The sequence below is a fragment of the Argiope bruennichi genome, chromosome 11 (genome assembly GCF_947563725.1).
Source record: "Argiope bruennichi chromosome 11, qqArgBrue1.1, whole genome shotgun sequence".
NCBI lineage: Eukaryota > Metazoa > Arthropoda > Arachnida > Araneae > Araneidae > Argiope > Argiope bruennichi.
In genome coordinates this window covers 14,032,886-14,049,563 of record NC_079161.1, presented here as the reverse complement: position 1 = coordinate 14,049,563, position 16,678 = coordinate 14,032,886, and the positions used below count along the sequence as shown (strand labels likewise).

The 16,678-nt window shown below is 30.0% G+C and overlaps 1 protein-coding gene across 2 annotated transcripts in view; it reads left to right on the top strand.

Annotated features, from left to right (window-relative positions):
• LOC129957369 (uncharacterized) overlaps positions 1 to 16,678 on the top strand; it is a 116,886-nt gene that overhangs the window by 83,287 nt on the left and 16,921 nt on the right. For both annotated transcript variants that reach the window (XM_056069660.1, XM_056069661.1), the window contains one exon: positions 15,768 to 16,109. In XM_056069660.1, the coding sequence (XP_055925635.1) occupies positions 15,768 to 16,109 (342 nt within the window). The remainder of the gene's footprint in view (positions 1 to 15,767; positions 16,110 to 16,678) is intronic.

Genomic DNA, 16,678 nt, shown 5'->3' with positions numbered 1-16,678 from the left:
GCGACAATCTCCATCTCTTAATTTACATTGGTCATTTGAGCTCTCCTTCGGCCAATCGTGGTTCAGCCATATGCTCTCTCAGCGGCGCCAGTGGGTCGCGGGAAGGTCTTTTCACAAAGAGAAACATCTAGCATCCAGATGTTTGAACAATCCTTTCTCTTTGACGGTACTACCAATACCTCTGGGACGAAGAATTCCACATGTGGTCTTTCACTATAGTCGCTAATGAACAGATGCGAGACCACCCAGGTGAAAAGATCCACCATCTGGCTATCTCGAGGAGTTTAGTAAGTAACAGCGACGAAAGAGCTGGCTGTAAATGTCTTATCAGTACTGGGAAACGGGGAATGCTACAATGCCCAAGAATCAATAGAATTTAATCCTTTGGAGTGAACTTAGCATTTTTACTGAATCTATCATGCAATCTTTGCCGAGTTTTTTTAGGGGGGGGGATTAATCCCCAGCAGGTGGTTAATAATATTCTAAAATCGAATTAGTGTTTTAGATGCGTTTATCTTATTTTATTGAAACCAAATTAGGCACAAAATTGAATTTGTATACACAAAACCACCTACCAAATGTCATATGTTTAAGTCATTGCGTTTTTCAGCTGTCTTGTTTACAAATTTCTGAAAGTACGAATCGACTGACGATCAATCCTTTGTTGGATTTGACTCAAAATTAGATAAACTATTATAGCTGTTAAATGTTTGTAATATGTTTTATCTATCTAGCCTTTCTTCATTTTGCAGTTATCGTGTTATATTCAAACAGTTTTACAGACAGACTTCTTCAGAATAGATTTTGCTAAGAGTTTGACAGAAATTTACAAATTTGGTGCAAAGACCGTATAGCAAATTTCATCCGTCTAGCTCAAATCTCGTTTGAGTTATCTATCTCACTGATGGATAGGCAGAAAGCCAAAAATGTGTTTTCCGAAGTCGGGGAGGGTTGAAAATTGGAGATTCAACAAAATCTCGTGTTCGGACTTTTTGATGATTACCATACCTTCTTTATACTTGTTATAGAAATCCAATATCCAAAAATAAAATTGAAACCAAAATTCGACATAGAACATAGAACTGCAATTGCAGTCATACCAAATTTAATATATTTAATCCTTTACGTTTTTGAGTTGCTGCGTTTACATTATAAAGTCTCGATCCAGTCCGATTCAATAAAGGGTAGCGTTATAATCAAATTCTTTATTTACACAAATTTACAGTTCATCATCTAGGTTCTAGGTTAAATGAGTTATTATTATTCTATTCGACACAACAAGGATAGTTCCTCGAATTCTTTTGGAGAAACCTCCCAAGAAAACAGCTAACCGACTTTTAGCATTCTAGCAAACACAGGCGTAGCTCCAGGGATCCACCGAATCTTCTCGGGTGGAATTCTCGTCGGACACTCCGCTCTCACCGCTATCTTCCTCCTTCTCCACGATTCTCTTCTCTTTCAACCTCCTCGCCCTTTTCTTCTGTCCCCATCCTCATTCACATCGGACCATTTTGCTCCCGGTTATCCAATAATCGTTCAGCAACAACTTCACTGGTCTACCGTCGACCGTGGGAATCCGTTAAAGAGCCACCCTCTACAATGTCAGGAATGCAGGTTTACATCTGTTTCAAATACCCGTTTTCTGCATGTGCGGTCCCTTATCTGGACTCACACTAATTGCCCAGATGTCCTTACTTTAAAGGGGCTGACCACCTGGCACTCTGGAAGCACTTACACTGCGGTAGGGCGTTGCCATTGCTGATACTGCTGTCTGGATGCTAATTATGGAGCGTGAGAAAAAGAAACGTCATCATGGTCAAGCAGGGAAACTGAATCCTTACAACATGTTTCTGAAAGCACAGACTGACAGATGGTCATCTCCTAGTTGAATATGGCTCAAATGTTGATAAAATTTGATCTGATCTCATAATCTATAGATGTGTTCTTCGTTTTATAGGTATCGTGTCAACTTATATTCGAACAATAGGTCAGACAGATTGCTTCTGAATATGTTTTGCTCAAAGTTAGATATATATTTACAAGTTTAGTCCAAATGCCGCATACCAAATTTCATCCGTCTAGCTCAAGTCTCTTTTGAGTTATCTATCTCAGTGATCCCCAAATTATTTTGGTCATGGAACCCCAAAAATTTGTTACCAATGATTGCGGAAGCCTGAATATTTTTTAATCAACGACTTTTCAAAATCAGCTATCTGATATTAAATGAAACAAGTATTATTTTGGTATTTCAGATTTTATTAAATTAAGCAAAACTAAAAAAAAAAATCAATTCATCATAGAAATAATTAATAAAAATACAAAACATAAACTAAAATAAATGTGAAGATTACACCTGCTTCTTTGATTCCAAGATTCTCTTAAAAATTGGGCGTTAGGTTTGATAACTGAACTCTCATATCTGATGCAGCATCAAGTTTGTTACGATATTGGGTTTTTGTCGCAACATATTTTGAAAACCCAGCTTCACACAAATAAGTGGTTGCAAACGGCAATATAATTCGAATAGTCTGTTTTTCTAAATTTGGATATTCATCGAATACATCTGACCAGTATACTGTTAATAAAACTGGTCTAAATTTGGCTTCGGATTGTGTATCCGAAATCAATTCAATCAAATTTTCATAATCCGTGGAATGAAATCCTTTTGGTTTTTCTTTTATTTTAAAAGGATTTTGCACCCAGTAATTATCTTGATTCTCTAGGTTTGGAAAATAATCACTGAGTGATTGCTGTAAATTGGACAGATGCGTTTTTATACCATCACGGATTTCCGACGATTCTTTATACGACGATTCCGTTATTTTTTGATTATGTGTTTTGAATTTTTTTTTCCCATAAAACTCTTGCTTTTATTATGGCTTTCAAGTTTTCTTAAAAAAAATATCTTTGCCTTTGTCTGTTGGGTGATTTTTTTTCCAAATGCCTCAGTAGCTTTGCTGGTGCTAAGGAGTGGTTTGCCAACATTTTGTTGCAAAGCAAACACACCGCATCTGTGGCTTCCTCGTCACCAGTACTAGTAAATTCAAACGACAGGTAACTAGTATCATATTTACGTCTTTTCGTTGATACCACTTGTCAAAAATTGGAAGATGGTGGAGTTGGAAGATGAGGCTATAGCTGTACGGAACTGAAAGTGGATGGCATTGTAGGTTCCAGAATGCCTGTATCTGTAGATTCCGCGATTTCTGCATTAATAAAGTCAGTTTTCTTTAATGACACATTTTCTAACCAACGATCCATTCTAAGGGCAATTTTTATATTTTAGATATTACGGTATTTCTTTTGATATTGAAACTTTGTTTACGATATGAATTACAGTTACTGTTAATAATACAAGAGCACAACAGCATTGGCGCAAACGGATGGTTAACCGACTTTGTTTACAAACTAGCCCTCCTATCAGTCTTCCGGTGCATCCTTCCGTCCATGTATTTCTATCGGATATGGTTTGAAAAGGCCCCATTTTCGTTTGGGTTTTTTTCAATAATCCACAGGTTTTTTTTATTTTTTTATACATTATTTTTATTATCTTTTTTCCTTTTTCTTTTCCATCTAATCGATGTCGTTTAAGAATATGCAATGCAGACAAGCCAGTGATTATGGTGAAAACAAATAAAAACGGGATTTGCATGGATCAACTGGTGCGGTTATAAGAAGCCAAGGGACATAGACAATCACCAAAGCAGTAACCCGGAAAAGAAGTTTGGAATATGCCACTATGGCCATCTATTGGTAGGACCGAAAGTTTGCCTCCCGGTTAAACATCCATACACCGGTATATTGCACAAAATTTACATAAATTTTGGCGGTCGATTGTGAACTTTCCGAGGAAAATGTGAATATTTTAAACACCATTCTTATTATTTTAATCGAATAAAATTTGTCACCGAAACCCCTAAATTTTTTCGTGTAACCCACTTAGGAACCACTGATCTATCTCATTGATAGATAGACATAATGCCAAAAATATGTTTTCCGAAGTCAGTGAGAGTTGAAAATTGCAGATTCGTTGAAATCTAACTTTTTGACGATTACAATACTTTCTCTACACTTCGTGTACAAGAAAGTAAAAAATAAAAATATATATTTTAAAAATAATTCGAAAGAGGTACTATCGTTTGTGTTATTGATGACCAACTTATGGGCATTGTGTTATTCCGCGACTACATCCAGCGTGATAAAATATGAGGTACCACTCTATCAAGTTTCACGCCGTATTAAATATTGCTTTCAGAAATGATTCAAATAAGATATTAAAGATTTATTTGCATTTTTATCGAATTTAATGTTACATTTAATCGAAAACATCATCGATCATCTCTTTTTAAAAAAACGACCTTTGTTGTTGTTGTTGTCGTGTCCAGTAGGATTAAATCTGTCCAAAAGTGTCTAAAACGGCTTTGGCCACATCAATAACCTCAGTAGAATAGAGAAGTTGATACGGTGAACCGAGATGGATCTTGAAGAGCAAAACGACCTTTGCTCTTTTTAAATGAAAGTGTAACACATTATTGCCTAGACATTTTATTTTTCAGCACTTGTCTGTATGAAATGAAATGAAAATGAATTAATATATTACCTAGAAGAAATAAGTGTATAAAAATTTTACTGTGTTTTTTTAAAAATATCTCTATTAGTAATTTAACAACTAAATTTTATTTAAGGCAGAAATAATTGAATGTATACAAAATATCTTCTCAAATCAAGGCCTAACAACACATTTCTATAACATTAATAGGCATATGCATTTAATAAAAAAAAAGAATCCAAATGAAGTAAATATTTATGCTTTATGTAGCTTGAATCAATAAACGTTCTGATGAATCAGGAATTTTATATTTTTATACAGATCCTCTTTCCTGTGAGTCATATTTAATAAAATATACTTGAGGCAATAATAAAAGAGTTCCACTCATTAAATTAATAAATTTAATAAAAGAATTCCACTCTTTGCAACTAAAGGCAATTGTTTATAGAAATTTGAATATCATTATTTTATAGAAATGCGTATTTTTAGGCTTCTGCATCGACCATCTTGGAGAAAATAAGCCAATTAGAGCCCAGAGTTTCATCATTTTAAGCCAGATTGGCTTAAAATGATGAAATTGCTGATTGACCTAAAATAATGATATTCAGAGCATTATAAGTCGGCCAGACTTGATTTTAGAAGATTGAAACATTAAATTGTCAAGATCATTTTACTGAATATGATTCAGTGGATAAAAAGACCGTATAAAATGTAGTCTTCATAACTGTTTTCAGAAGTACATTTATTGACTAAAATAAAATATTACTTACCATATTTAAATCTTTTTAAAACTGAAATTGAAAAGTGAATTTTGTGATGAGTCAAATAATTTATTATTGAATAATTCTTTGAGATATTGCATCTATTAAAAAATATTATGTAGTACACATAAAATTTCAATCCTAAAAGATTTGATTTTTTGTAATTATATTTTTTTAAAAATGTGTTTGGTTTAAGTAAAAATTTTTCGTATTTATTGAAGTTTTAACACTTTTGCATCTATTTCAAGTTCAAATTTTACGGGTATTTGCATAAAATCGGAGAGATACTTCGTACAATGAGTAGAACATTTTAAAGCTTCTATTATAGTAAGAGTTATTTGACTATATAAATTTAAAGTTTAAAAATATTTTGTTGAAGAATCTATTAAAATACCAAATAATATAAAATATGTAAGTAAAAAGTATAGTAAGCATTAATCTTTTCAAGCCGGTTGGTCGTCAAAGGCGGTTAGTTGTTAATTAAAGAATGATTATGAAAAACATTTTTGCCGATATGTGAGACACGTCTTTTTTAAACATCAGCTAAAAAGTGAAATGAATGGGAAGATAAAGATTTGCACAATAAAAAGTTTGCTTTTTTTGTTTTTCTCTGTTTGCTTTTTTTTTATTTTTCTTCGTTGATTACTATCCCTGATGTTTCTCTGCTACAGGTACCATTCTAAAATCATTCATAATGTTTTATAAATATTATTTTTTTCTAAAAATAAGGATTATTTATAGAGAGAAGATTTTTTTTATTAATTCAAGATTATTATTAGAAAAAAGACTTTTTTTTATTTAAAAAATATTATTGTTAGATAGAAGTTGTTTTAATAGATGAAAGTACTGCTATTCGAAATTTTCGATATTTTGCAAGATAATTCTAATTGCAATCTGAGGAATTATTATTCAAATCATTTTTCAACGCACTTCATAAAATATTTGAATCCAAAATTTCGTGGTGAACATTAAATGGTATGATTATTAGGTTCTCATGAGTCGGCAAAAGGTTTGTTTTTAGATTTATTATTATCACACTGTTATTCAGTGACACCCCCCCCCCCTTTCCCTACAACTGTCGCAATTCCCGTTTGCGACTCCATATTCCAAAAAATGGCTTGTTGCTATTTGTTGTCCTACCTAAAAATATTGCTATATGTTTGACCTACCTGTAAAATTTTCCCGTGATTTTAAAATCTCAACAAAGAAATATATAATCACTTTGTTAGCGTAAAAACTTGCTACCATATATTTAGGCACTTATATTTTTATTCAATGAAAACTCAAATTCATCTAAGATAAGTTAAAAATGCTCTTTTTTCTTATTTATAATAAACCTTGTAACACATCAAAGAGTTTATGTCAGTTCTCAGAATGATTCATTTCATTAAAAATTCAGAATTTCATTATAAAAATATATATAATTCATATATTCAAATTCAAGAAATGATATTATTCCTAATCTAATTAGCAATTGTTTTAATAATTCACCCTTTCTAATATATTGTGTTTGTGAAGAAAGGATTATTTAAGATGAAAATATGTGATTCGTTGCAAATTATTATGTTAAATCATCTTGCAAATGAAAATTTTATCGTGAATTACTGGAATAATTATTATCGTGAATGACGTGAATTATTCCCGTTTGTTTTTTTTAAAAATAATTCTTTCCTCATTATTAGTCTTAAAGAAGGAAGGTATTTCGTTTCAAAATATTTAATTTATTGTATTTTTATATAGTAGAGAAAATATAACATTTCTCACACGGCAAGGTAGAGATAATTTGTATTTGGAATAAGAGTCAATAAAATAATTCGACGAATTTTGAAGTCTTTAGAACGAAACCTTTCACGCGATTGAAAAGCATCATTTTTAATTTAAATATAATACATTTTAATAACAGTGAAATGAAATTATGACGTAATTTTTGCGTTCATTAAGTCTTTTTGATTTATCTCTTCTCTTAACTTTCTTTCCGAAATTTTTCTTTTTAATTTCCCATTATTTGTATAAATATACAGACATTTGCGCAGAATACAGATTTGTTTTACCATTAAAAAATTGTAAAAAGAATTCGTATTGAAATTATGACACTAATGATCTTAGAATGAAAAGAAATAGTAATTCTTTGGTTCACACAGCTCAAACATCTTAATTTCGCCTCTTATATATAAAATGAGATTCTAAAAAAGATGAGTAAAAATGGATAATTTTAACTTTAAAAAGGAATGAACTTTTTAAAAACGAATAATCTAGCAAATGAATTTACATAAAGCTGAAATTTATTCTTTATTTCTATATTTTTTAAATTAAAAACTAAACTAAAACTTCCTTAATATAGTTACATCTAGAAAGAATGCACTTTTTAGGTCGCTTTAATGTGTTGGTTCAGATTTTATTAAAGAAAAGATGCGGCTATAGACTTTTTGAATAAGGCTAAATTAAGTTTAATAGATGAAATAATTTGCAACAATAAAAATGCATCTCTGTTAATTTAAAAAAATTATAAAATAAAAAAAGCATTTATATTATAAGGTATAGTAAAAAAACATTGAAAAATTTTCATTTATTTAAAAGTTGGTAGAATGTTTTTTTTTAAAGTAAATCTATTTCCCGTTTTTGGGAAATAAAATAAATAAATAAACATAATTCTTAGTTCTATATTCGATTTTTCCGTGGCTTTATGAAGCTATCGTAATTTGATAATCTCGGGTTTTCAGTCCTAAAGTATTTCACGTTAGAAACTTATCTGCATTTACCCTTTAAAGGGCCTTTTTTATTCTAGTCATATTATGTTAAAATATTTTTAGGCTTGAAATGAGAATAAGAAAAGTGATTCATTTAGCTTATTAGAGAAATTTAATTTGATTAATTAATTCATTTGGCTAATAAATAATTAAGTAACTAATCAAGACACATCATTTTGTCTGATATAAAGAACTGAAGCCTCTAAGTTTCTGACTTACTAAAAAAATGTGTCAGAACTTATGCAACCTACATAATTTCATACAAAGATTGATAAATTTGGTGGGAAGCATACTTCCCGCGGCCCTAGAAAGGGTTAAACAACAGAACCAATTTCGTTTTCTAAAATATTATGGAAATAAAATTACAGCTCTAGTACTTGTAATTACCAATACAATCCTTACTGAATATGCTTTTAAATCATGTACATGTCAGAAATTGACTTCATACTTCCCACGGCCCCAGAACGGGTTTAAGGGTGATCATTATGACTGACTGTCCTTTCTCATGCGAATTTTATAAATTATTATACTCTAATAAATTAATTATCAGACTATAAATTAGAAATTATTATAATTTTTATTACAAACATTAAATCATTCGAATACTAAGAAGGGGAAAAAATGTTTTTAAATTGAAAGTCTAAAAGTTTTTGAGTTGGAAATTTTAAACAAGACAATCAGAAGAAGCAAAATACTAAGTAATTAATTATGATGATAATATATTATGTATCAAAATATTAATATATTTAGGGTAATTCTTTCAATACCTCTCCTTTTTAGATATTTGTTTTGGCGTACAAGTTTTTGATTAACAACCAAAGTTCTTTTACTTTTTTTTCGTATGCTAATAAAAGAATCCATTCAAAAACAAGTTTATTTTTATTTTGCACCATGTATATGAACATCATTACTTTAAAAATCTTCTTTATAAATATAATAAAACTAAACAACCATTTACAATCTCCACCCCTCACCCCCCATTTTGCTATTTCGGACCATAAAAGTGTATAACGCAGCGCACGTTGCAAATATAAGTCCCACAAAAGTTACTTTTTCCGGTATTCGATAATCTCCGAAATCCATTAGAGCAACATCTTCGAAGTAAAACAAAAAGTGCGCAATGACTGTACGGAGCAAAGGGAAAAGCGTTAAGCTCGCTTTTCCCTGCTCCATAAAGTGGAGAAAGCGCCGTGTTAAAGGCTCCGTTTTAACAGCTTTAACTGCAACGCGTGGGTGTTATATTTTACTTGATCAAATTATCTCTTCATTTAGTTCAACAACAGAGTAAATGCAATTATAGCCCAGCAAAGAAGTCTGAATTTTTCGAATTCCTTGCTGCGCGAGTTGTTATCCGTAGCTTTCAACTTTTCCAACAGCTTTTGGTCTGTTCTTCAGAAATTATTTTTATTGCAGTTTTATGTAATATTCATTCCCGTGGAAGAGCAAATATATTTCAGAAAAAAATATTTTAATTAAAGTTGGTATGTTATGTTCAGTTTTTTTAAATGCTGAGTGAGTTTTATTTTTATATTTTTGATTCTGATATTCTCGGTTTTTCTCAGAATGAAACATTCTGTTGTTTTAAACCGATGAATATTTATTGGTAACTATTTCAATTAAATTTTAATTTTTGAGGCAAAACTTTAAAGTGTTTAAAGGGAACCTTGTGTTCATCTTAAATATTTTCCTATGAAAAATGGCTTGTAATTAATATAAAGATTAAATATTTACTTAACTGAATCGATAGCTAAATTTTTAAAAAAATATCATTAAAACCTAATTTTTGTTTCAGCATTTATCAGCGAAATTTTAAATATTTCTAGTATAACAAATGTATATCTATACTAATAATGAAGATGTGTGTGTGTAGGCATTGTCCATGCTATCTTATTCTCTCCATAATTAGAGTAATTTTGATTAGATTTAACTAGTCTGGAATATATTGTAAGGGAAATAAAAATCTCGAATAAGTTCTAGAGATGGATCATGAAGGTGGGAATGTGCACTTCGGTGCAATTTTTTTTTGAAATTTTAATTATTTTAATTAATTAAAAATTAAGCTGAATTTTGTAGTTTTCTCTCGATAACTTTCAAAAATATCACTGCAGAAAAATACATTTTTGACCGTCTTAAAATTCAAAAAATCGTTTTTTTAATGATGCCTGTTTCATAGTCTTACGAATTTTTGCTCAAGGTTAGCATTTTTCTAAAAACATTTTCAAACCAAATTTCTCACACTAGATTATATTGTTGTCTTGAAACACAAACCATTTTCATTGTTTCGTCAATCAATTTAATGGTGTGATTTGTTGAATGCTAAGGAAAAAGAATTCTGTGTACTTTACAAGACAAATTAAAGAAGTGAAGTTACGTTATCGCCAAATTTATGAGATCGATGACCCGTATATTTACATTTTTAACATCTATGGTGTGATAGGGCAGCTTTCTCCATTAGAAAGGCTCGTGTACACATTAAAAAGAGTAAGTAATGGAATTTAAATAAGAGAATTAAAATAAAACGGCTTTAATATCAAACCATTTGGCAGAATCAAGGACATGAAATTATATCTAAATGATTTAACTGAATGAAATGTAAGCAATGTTCCCGGTGAATCAGCTGGTTATCTGAGACGACTAGTGTTAAAATAAAAGCATCGGACTTTGATAGCAATCAATTTAATGTAAATTCCATACGCAAGAAAGAAATTTATTTAACTTTTACACTCGGTGGAATATTAGCACGTATGTGAACTAATGCATTTCTTTTAAAATTATGTATAATATTTTTAAAATAAAAGATGCTTGTACAACAATTACATGAAGCAAGTTTTTAATTTTTTTTAATTATTTTTTTTTACTCCTTGGAATAATACTGATTGTATTATACATTTCAAAAAAAACTCGGAAAATCATTTACTCCTAAAGATAGTAATATTTCTCCAAAGAAACAATTAAGAATATAAATAAAATTTTGCTTGTTACAATTCTAATCTTTAAAGTCAATCAATAATATTTAAAAAAATATTTTAACCAACATTTGTACCCACGGCTTCGCGTGTTTTTATTTTTTCTATATGTGTAATAAAAAAAAAGTAAAATACATAAATTTTTATGTCAATTAGTTTTTAAAGTATTATATTCCACTTTTAAGAATTTTTAGAACCATAATTAATTAGTTACTTCTTCTACAGCTTCGGAATAAATAGTAACCTTAATGGCACCGTTTAGCGCATATATTGCCTTATTTGAAACCCCCGATTGCGGCTTTTTAATAAAAAGAGAATTAAAAATATTTATTTGGAAATATAACTTTAATAAATCCATGCTAGTCGATGACTTTTTGCCATTTTTCTGGCAGTTTTTATGAAACAATAAATGTGTGGCATTGGCAGCAGGAGCTCACATTGCTCAGCTCAAATGCATTCTACTTCTGGCGTTGGCAACAGCAGCTAAAATATATTATTATTATTTAAAATAACTGGTTAATGGAGCACTGTAAAATGTTGTCATTTTCTATTTGATTTTGCTGCAGTTTCAACTTTGAATTTAGTTTATCATTAATGTGCGTCGCATTTTTTTCATCAAGTATTTAAAGTACTTTAAGAATTATTAATTAAATTTATTGTTTTTTTATGGATGAAGTTGTGGGTTTATTCTCCACCGCCATCAATGTGTTAATATAATGTTTTTAGGCTTGAATATCTTTTGAAAATGCATGATGGAAAAACTCGTTCAAACTATTCTACAGGGAGCATTGTTAAACATAAAACTAGTAGGGATTGCAATACCGGTATACCAGGATACTGAATACCGGTATTTTGAGCCATTTGTACAATTTTGTATTACCGGTTTAAATACCGTTTTTTCGGTATTTACTAGAAATTTTTAAAATTGTCTCCACTATATGCTCAGGGATCGCCAACATAGCAAAATAGTATACGTTTTTGTTTTTATGTCTCCCTAACGGGCGAAATTAATTAGACTGAGTACAAAATTGCATCCTACAATCAAGAGAAGTGATAAAATACTGTTTGACAACGGATTGTAAAAGTCTCCGCTCTTTTACGCATGCGTTAGGATGGGTTTAATTCGGCAAAATAGGGGAGAGAGGAAAGTTGAAAGGAGGAGATGTTTACATTTACAATGAAGACTCGCGACTTATGAGACGTAAACATTACAGAAAATTAGTAATATAGAGAATGTCTTACGGTATTTCGTAGTTATAATGATTTAGACATGAAAATGAAAAAAAAAAAAGAAACTAACCAATTCAAATCTGATCAAGTTTATATTAAATTTTCTTAAAAATTTTTACCTACAAACCTATCCACATTCAGAAGAATTCGGTACAGTTATCGAAGATTATGATGACACTCATGTCGATAGTGAAAAGGAATTGTCTCTTTAACAAAAAATAGAATTTGCTATAAATAAAAATAATTTTCAACAAACCAAAATACAATACAGAAATCAGCTATATCCAAAACCATCCGACGAGAAATTGATTTATTTGAAGATGAGGGATTTAAAGGTAAATACTTGGAAAAAGTATATCGCGCATTGCTAACAGTACCACCAACTAGCGTAGATGCCGAAAGAGCGTTTTCGACAGCTGGTCATTTTTGCACAAAATTATTTTTCAGGATTAATGACAGTACAATGGATGCATTATGTTTAAGATCACATTTCAAAAATTTGTAATAGTATCACAGACTGAATAGTGATATTTACACTTTTTTGTGATTTAAATAAATAAGGTGTTCCTTTACTTTGCGATTCTTTATATATTGTTATAATTTATAAGTTACAAATTTTTTGTGATATTTACACTCTCTTATAAAACTGGCAAATAAAACAAAGAAACATCTTCGTTTTTTTTCTTTTTCTAAAATTTCTGTTACCGGTATTAAAATCTAAAAAATACCGAATACCCGTATTGAACTTTTGGTCCGATATTGCAATCCTTAAAAACTAGTGAATTTGACTAATAGATATTAATAAGATAGTAGATTCTCACTAAAAGGAGTTCTAAAAATTGTATTTAATTCTTTAATTTATTAAAAGAGTATAAAAAAGTAAAAGTATGGACGGTTTTCCTCAGTAACCTTAAAACTTGTCATCGCACCAAAGAACATTTTTATACTGAATTAAAATTGCAAAAATTAGATTTCCAGTGATATTAGTTTTATTTTCAAACAATATTTGCCACAATTTATTTATTTTTTTCAAATTTATTATACAACCGCTGGTGAAATAAACTCCTGCCATCCATTCTTTTTATGTTCTGATCCTGCTTCATAATTGGGGAGTTAGTTTTTACAGAATAATCTTTCATTTAAAAATTAATGGTTTAAAACATTAAATAAAATAAATTTACGTGGCAAAAATTTTTAATTATCAAGACTTGAGTGCATATAAATATACAACAGATTATCTGTCTGGTAATTTCAGAATTAAAAGATTTTTTCCCCCCGGATAACGCAAAATCGTAATGATTTAGGATACCAGCTCTTATGAAGAGGAAAAAATAAATAAATTTAAATGTATCTTTCTATATTGATATCATTTAATATATGCAAATATTTCATTAAATTATCTATATATGTTTATCTAATCTATTATATGTTAAATTAATGAAAATCTAGAATTTATTATCTGGCAATCTAAACTTTATGGAAGAAAGGAATTTAATTTTAAATCCAAATAAATTTAGTCAAAGTAAATGCTTAAATCACGCAGTAATGTGTATTCCTTTATTTTATCCTATATGATTTAATTTTATATCCATTTACATTATTGTTCAAAATCATGCCTTTAATTTTATTATTCACTTTACCGAGCGGCAATTTTTTTTATACGTAATTTGATTTTTATGTTTAACTAGCGACTTATGACGACAGACGCAATTATGTTTTAATGGTTTTTGTTATATTATCTGATTGCTTCCTGTTGCTTGATATTTCTTTGGATAATTTCCCCTTAAAAATTAAAAAAGAAAATGCTGTAGATGGGAAAGTAATTTGGTTAAAGAGAAGACTAGAAAGCGAATATAATAATATGAGCTGTAACATCGAAATTGTTATCATTTTGTATTTCATTATCGAAAAAATTGTACAACTATTATTAACCAATTAGTGTTTATTATGAAGGTTAATGTTGGTTTCCTATAACAAAATTTGTTTGAATTATTGAAGGTGGAGGAGGGGAGAGTAAATATTTTAGAGAATTTTTGCTCTTTTTTTAAAAAAAGTTCCAATTTGCAAAAAAAAAAAAAAAAAAAAAAAAAAAAAAAAAAAAAAATCTGATTAGGAATTTTAAAATTTCTGAAGTTTAATAAAAACAAACAGGACATTGGTTTCCAAATTGGAGATAGAATGGGAATTAAAAACTTATGGAGTTAAAATTTATGGGAAATAAAAAAATTATTAATTTTTCAAATAAAAAATTACTAATTCCGCTAGTAAAAATTTGTGTTCGTTTATAAAGAATATTATAATTAAATAATATTCCTTATAAACGAAATATATTTTATAATTAAATATGTGTAAATACACATAGATATAAAATGCATGTAATAAAGAACATGTGTTTTATACCTACAAAAATTTCAAAATATGCAACGTGATTTTGTTTATTTACTCACCGCATCCTTTTTTCAACATTTATTTTTATTATATTCTTGATTCTTTTCTTTACATATCAAAAAATTCGTTTAATATCAGAGCAGATTTATACTTCCAAATCTATTGAATAGGTGGCGCCATAAAATCATAATTTCTTCTTCCAAGTTATCGCAGTGTAATAATAATGAGTAATAAATAAATTGTAATATTATTTGAACAATGTACTAAATTATGTCAAATTAAGGAATAAGTCAAATTTGTGAAATGACTAATGTTGTAATAAATATTTTTTCCAATAAATAAATTTTTTTATCTTCAATTTTTGTATTATTTTTTTGAATTTTAAAACAGGTAATTGTCACATCAGCATAAAATAGTGTACAAAATATTTCCTCGACATTGTTCGATCGTCTGAATACTGTACAATATCGGAAACATATGATTATAATATCTTTATAATATATTTGTACTATAATTGTAACATAATTGTGTGTTTTAATTGCAGCACATCGTTTTAATAAAATTGTACTATTTAGAAAGAGCCTAAAATTTTGGAAAGTTTACATCGTTTCTAAAAATTATTCTTTAAATATTTAATATAATGAAAAAGTACTAAATACTAGTTTAAACTTTACTAGTATGATTAGTATTAAATACTGATTACATATTAGTATTTTTTAAGTATTAGTAGTTAAATATTAGTATTTTTTACTACTTACTAGTAGTAAAAAGTATTAAATACTAGTTAAAACGCCTTATATAGTTAAAAAGTATTGTATAACTATATAAGGCGTACGCGACCTTCTCCAAGGTTCACAATTTTTACGCTTGGAGGGGGAGGGTGAAGGGAGGTACCTTCTTTATTAGAGAACATGGGAATGAGTTTCGACGAAAACACTCCAGCTAGTTTGTTATGCTTTCGAACGAACCAAAATAAATTGAAATTACAGAAAATATTTTACTTTACTTTAATTTTTTAAAAAAGAAAAGACATGGTACCGAAATAAAGTTCGAATTTGTAAAGTTTCATTGAATGAGACGCTCTTGTTTCCAGAAAAAATAACGATGCCTTAATTCTTTCTCGTAGAAGTACTGCCCATCACTGTCACAGATGTCCGTCTCGTGTCGCAGCTCCCCTACGTCATCAGCGGCGAGCCAGCAGTGCTCACTTGCCACTACATCACAGCCCCGAACGAGGTGGTGACCGAGGTGGAGTGGGAAAAGGACGGAACCCTGGTGTACCTATGGACGCTGGACGAACCTCCTGTGGCCAAAGATGTCCTGGAGGGCCACGCGGACCTCAGCGTCAGCTCCCCGAGCACGCTGACCATCAATTCCGTGAACATGCACATGCAGGGGACGTACATCTGCAGGGTGAGGACGAACGGAAAGACGTCGCAGAATGACTTCTTCCTTATGGTCATTGTGGGTAAGACGTGACTCTAATGGAAAATAAATGTTTAGATAGTTTAATTAAGTTCATGCCATGTTTCGAAGCTATGCTAAGGCTAATATGAGGAGAACCTCATTATTTTAAACTAGGATTCATTGATATGAATCAACCTGATACTTTGTATCAGGTATTCAAAATTGATACGTACTAAGAGTATCAAAAACTCGATTAATAATTTCCTGGATAACATTATTCCTCAATTGGAGGATACTATATCAATATTATACAAAGTATTATTAGGTCGACATAGCGTAGTTCACCTCATGTGGAGCTTGTTTTTTCTTCTTTTTTTAATATATTTTATTTCTAGCCATTACTGCAATTTATCTCATGTAATTGTATGCATACAATTGAAAAATCCCTGCCTATTCCCGCTACTAATTATATCAACAAAGCCCTTCCTTTCCTCTTCTCACCTGCAGTCAATCACTGTCAAGGTCATCGGTATATCATTTTTCATACCTATTCTGAAGAAGCAGAATCGCAATTAGGAATCAAATTTGTATCTGCGTCAACTACCTACCTCAGTTCAAGTCCACGAACTG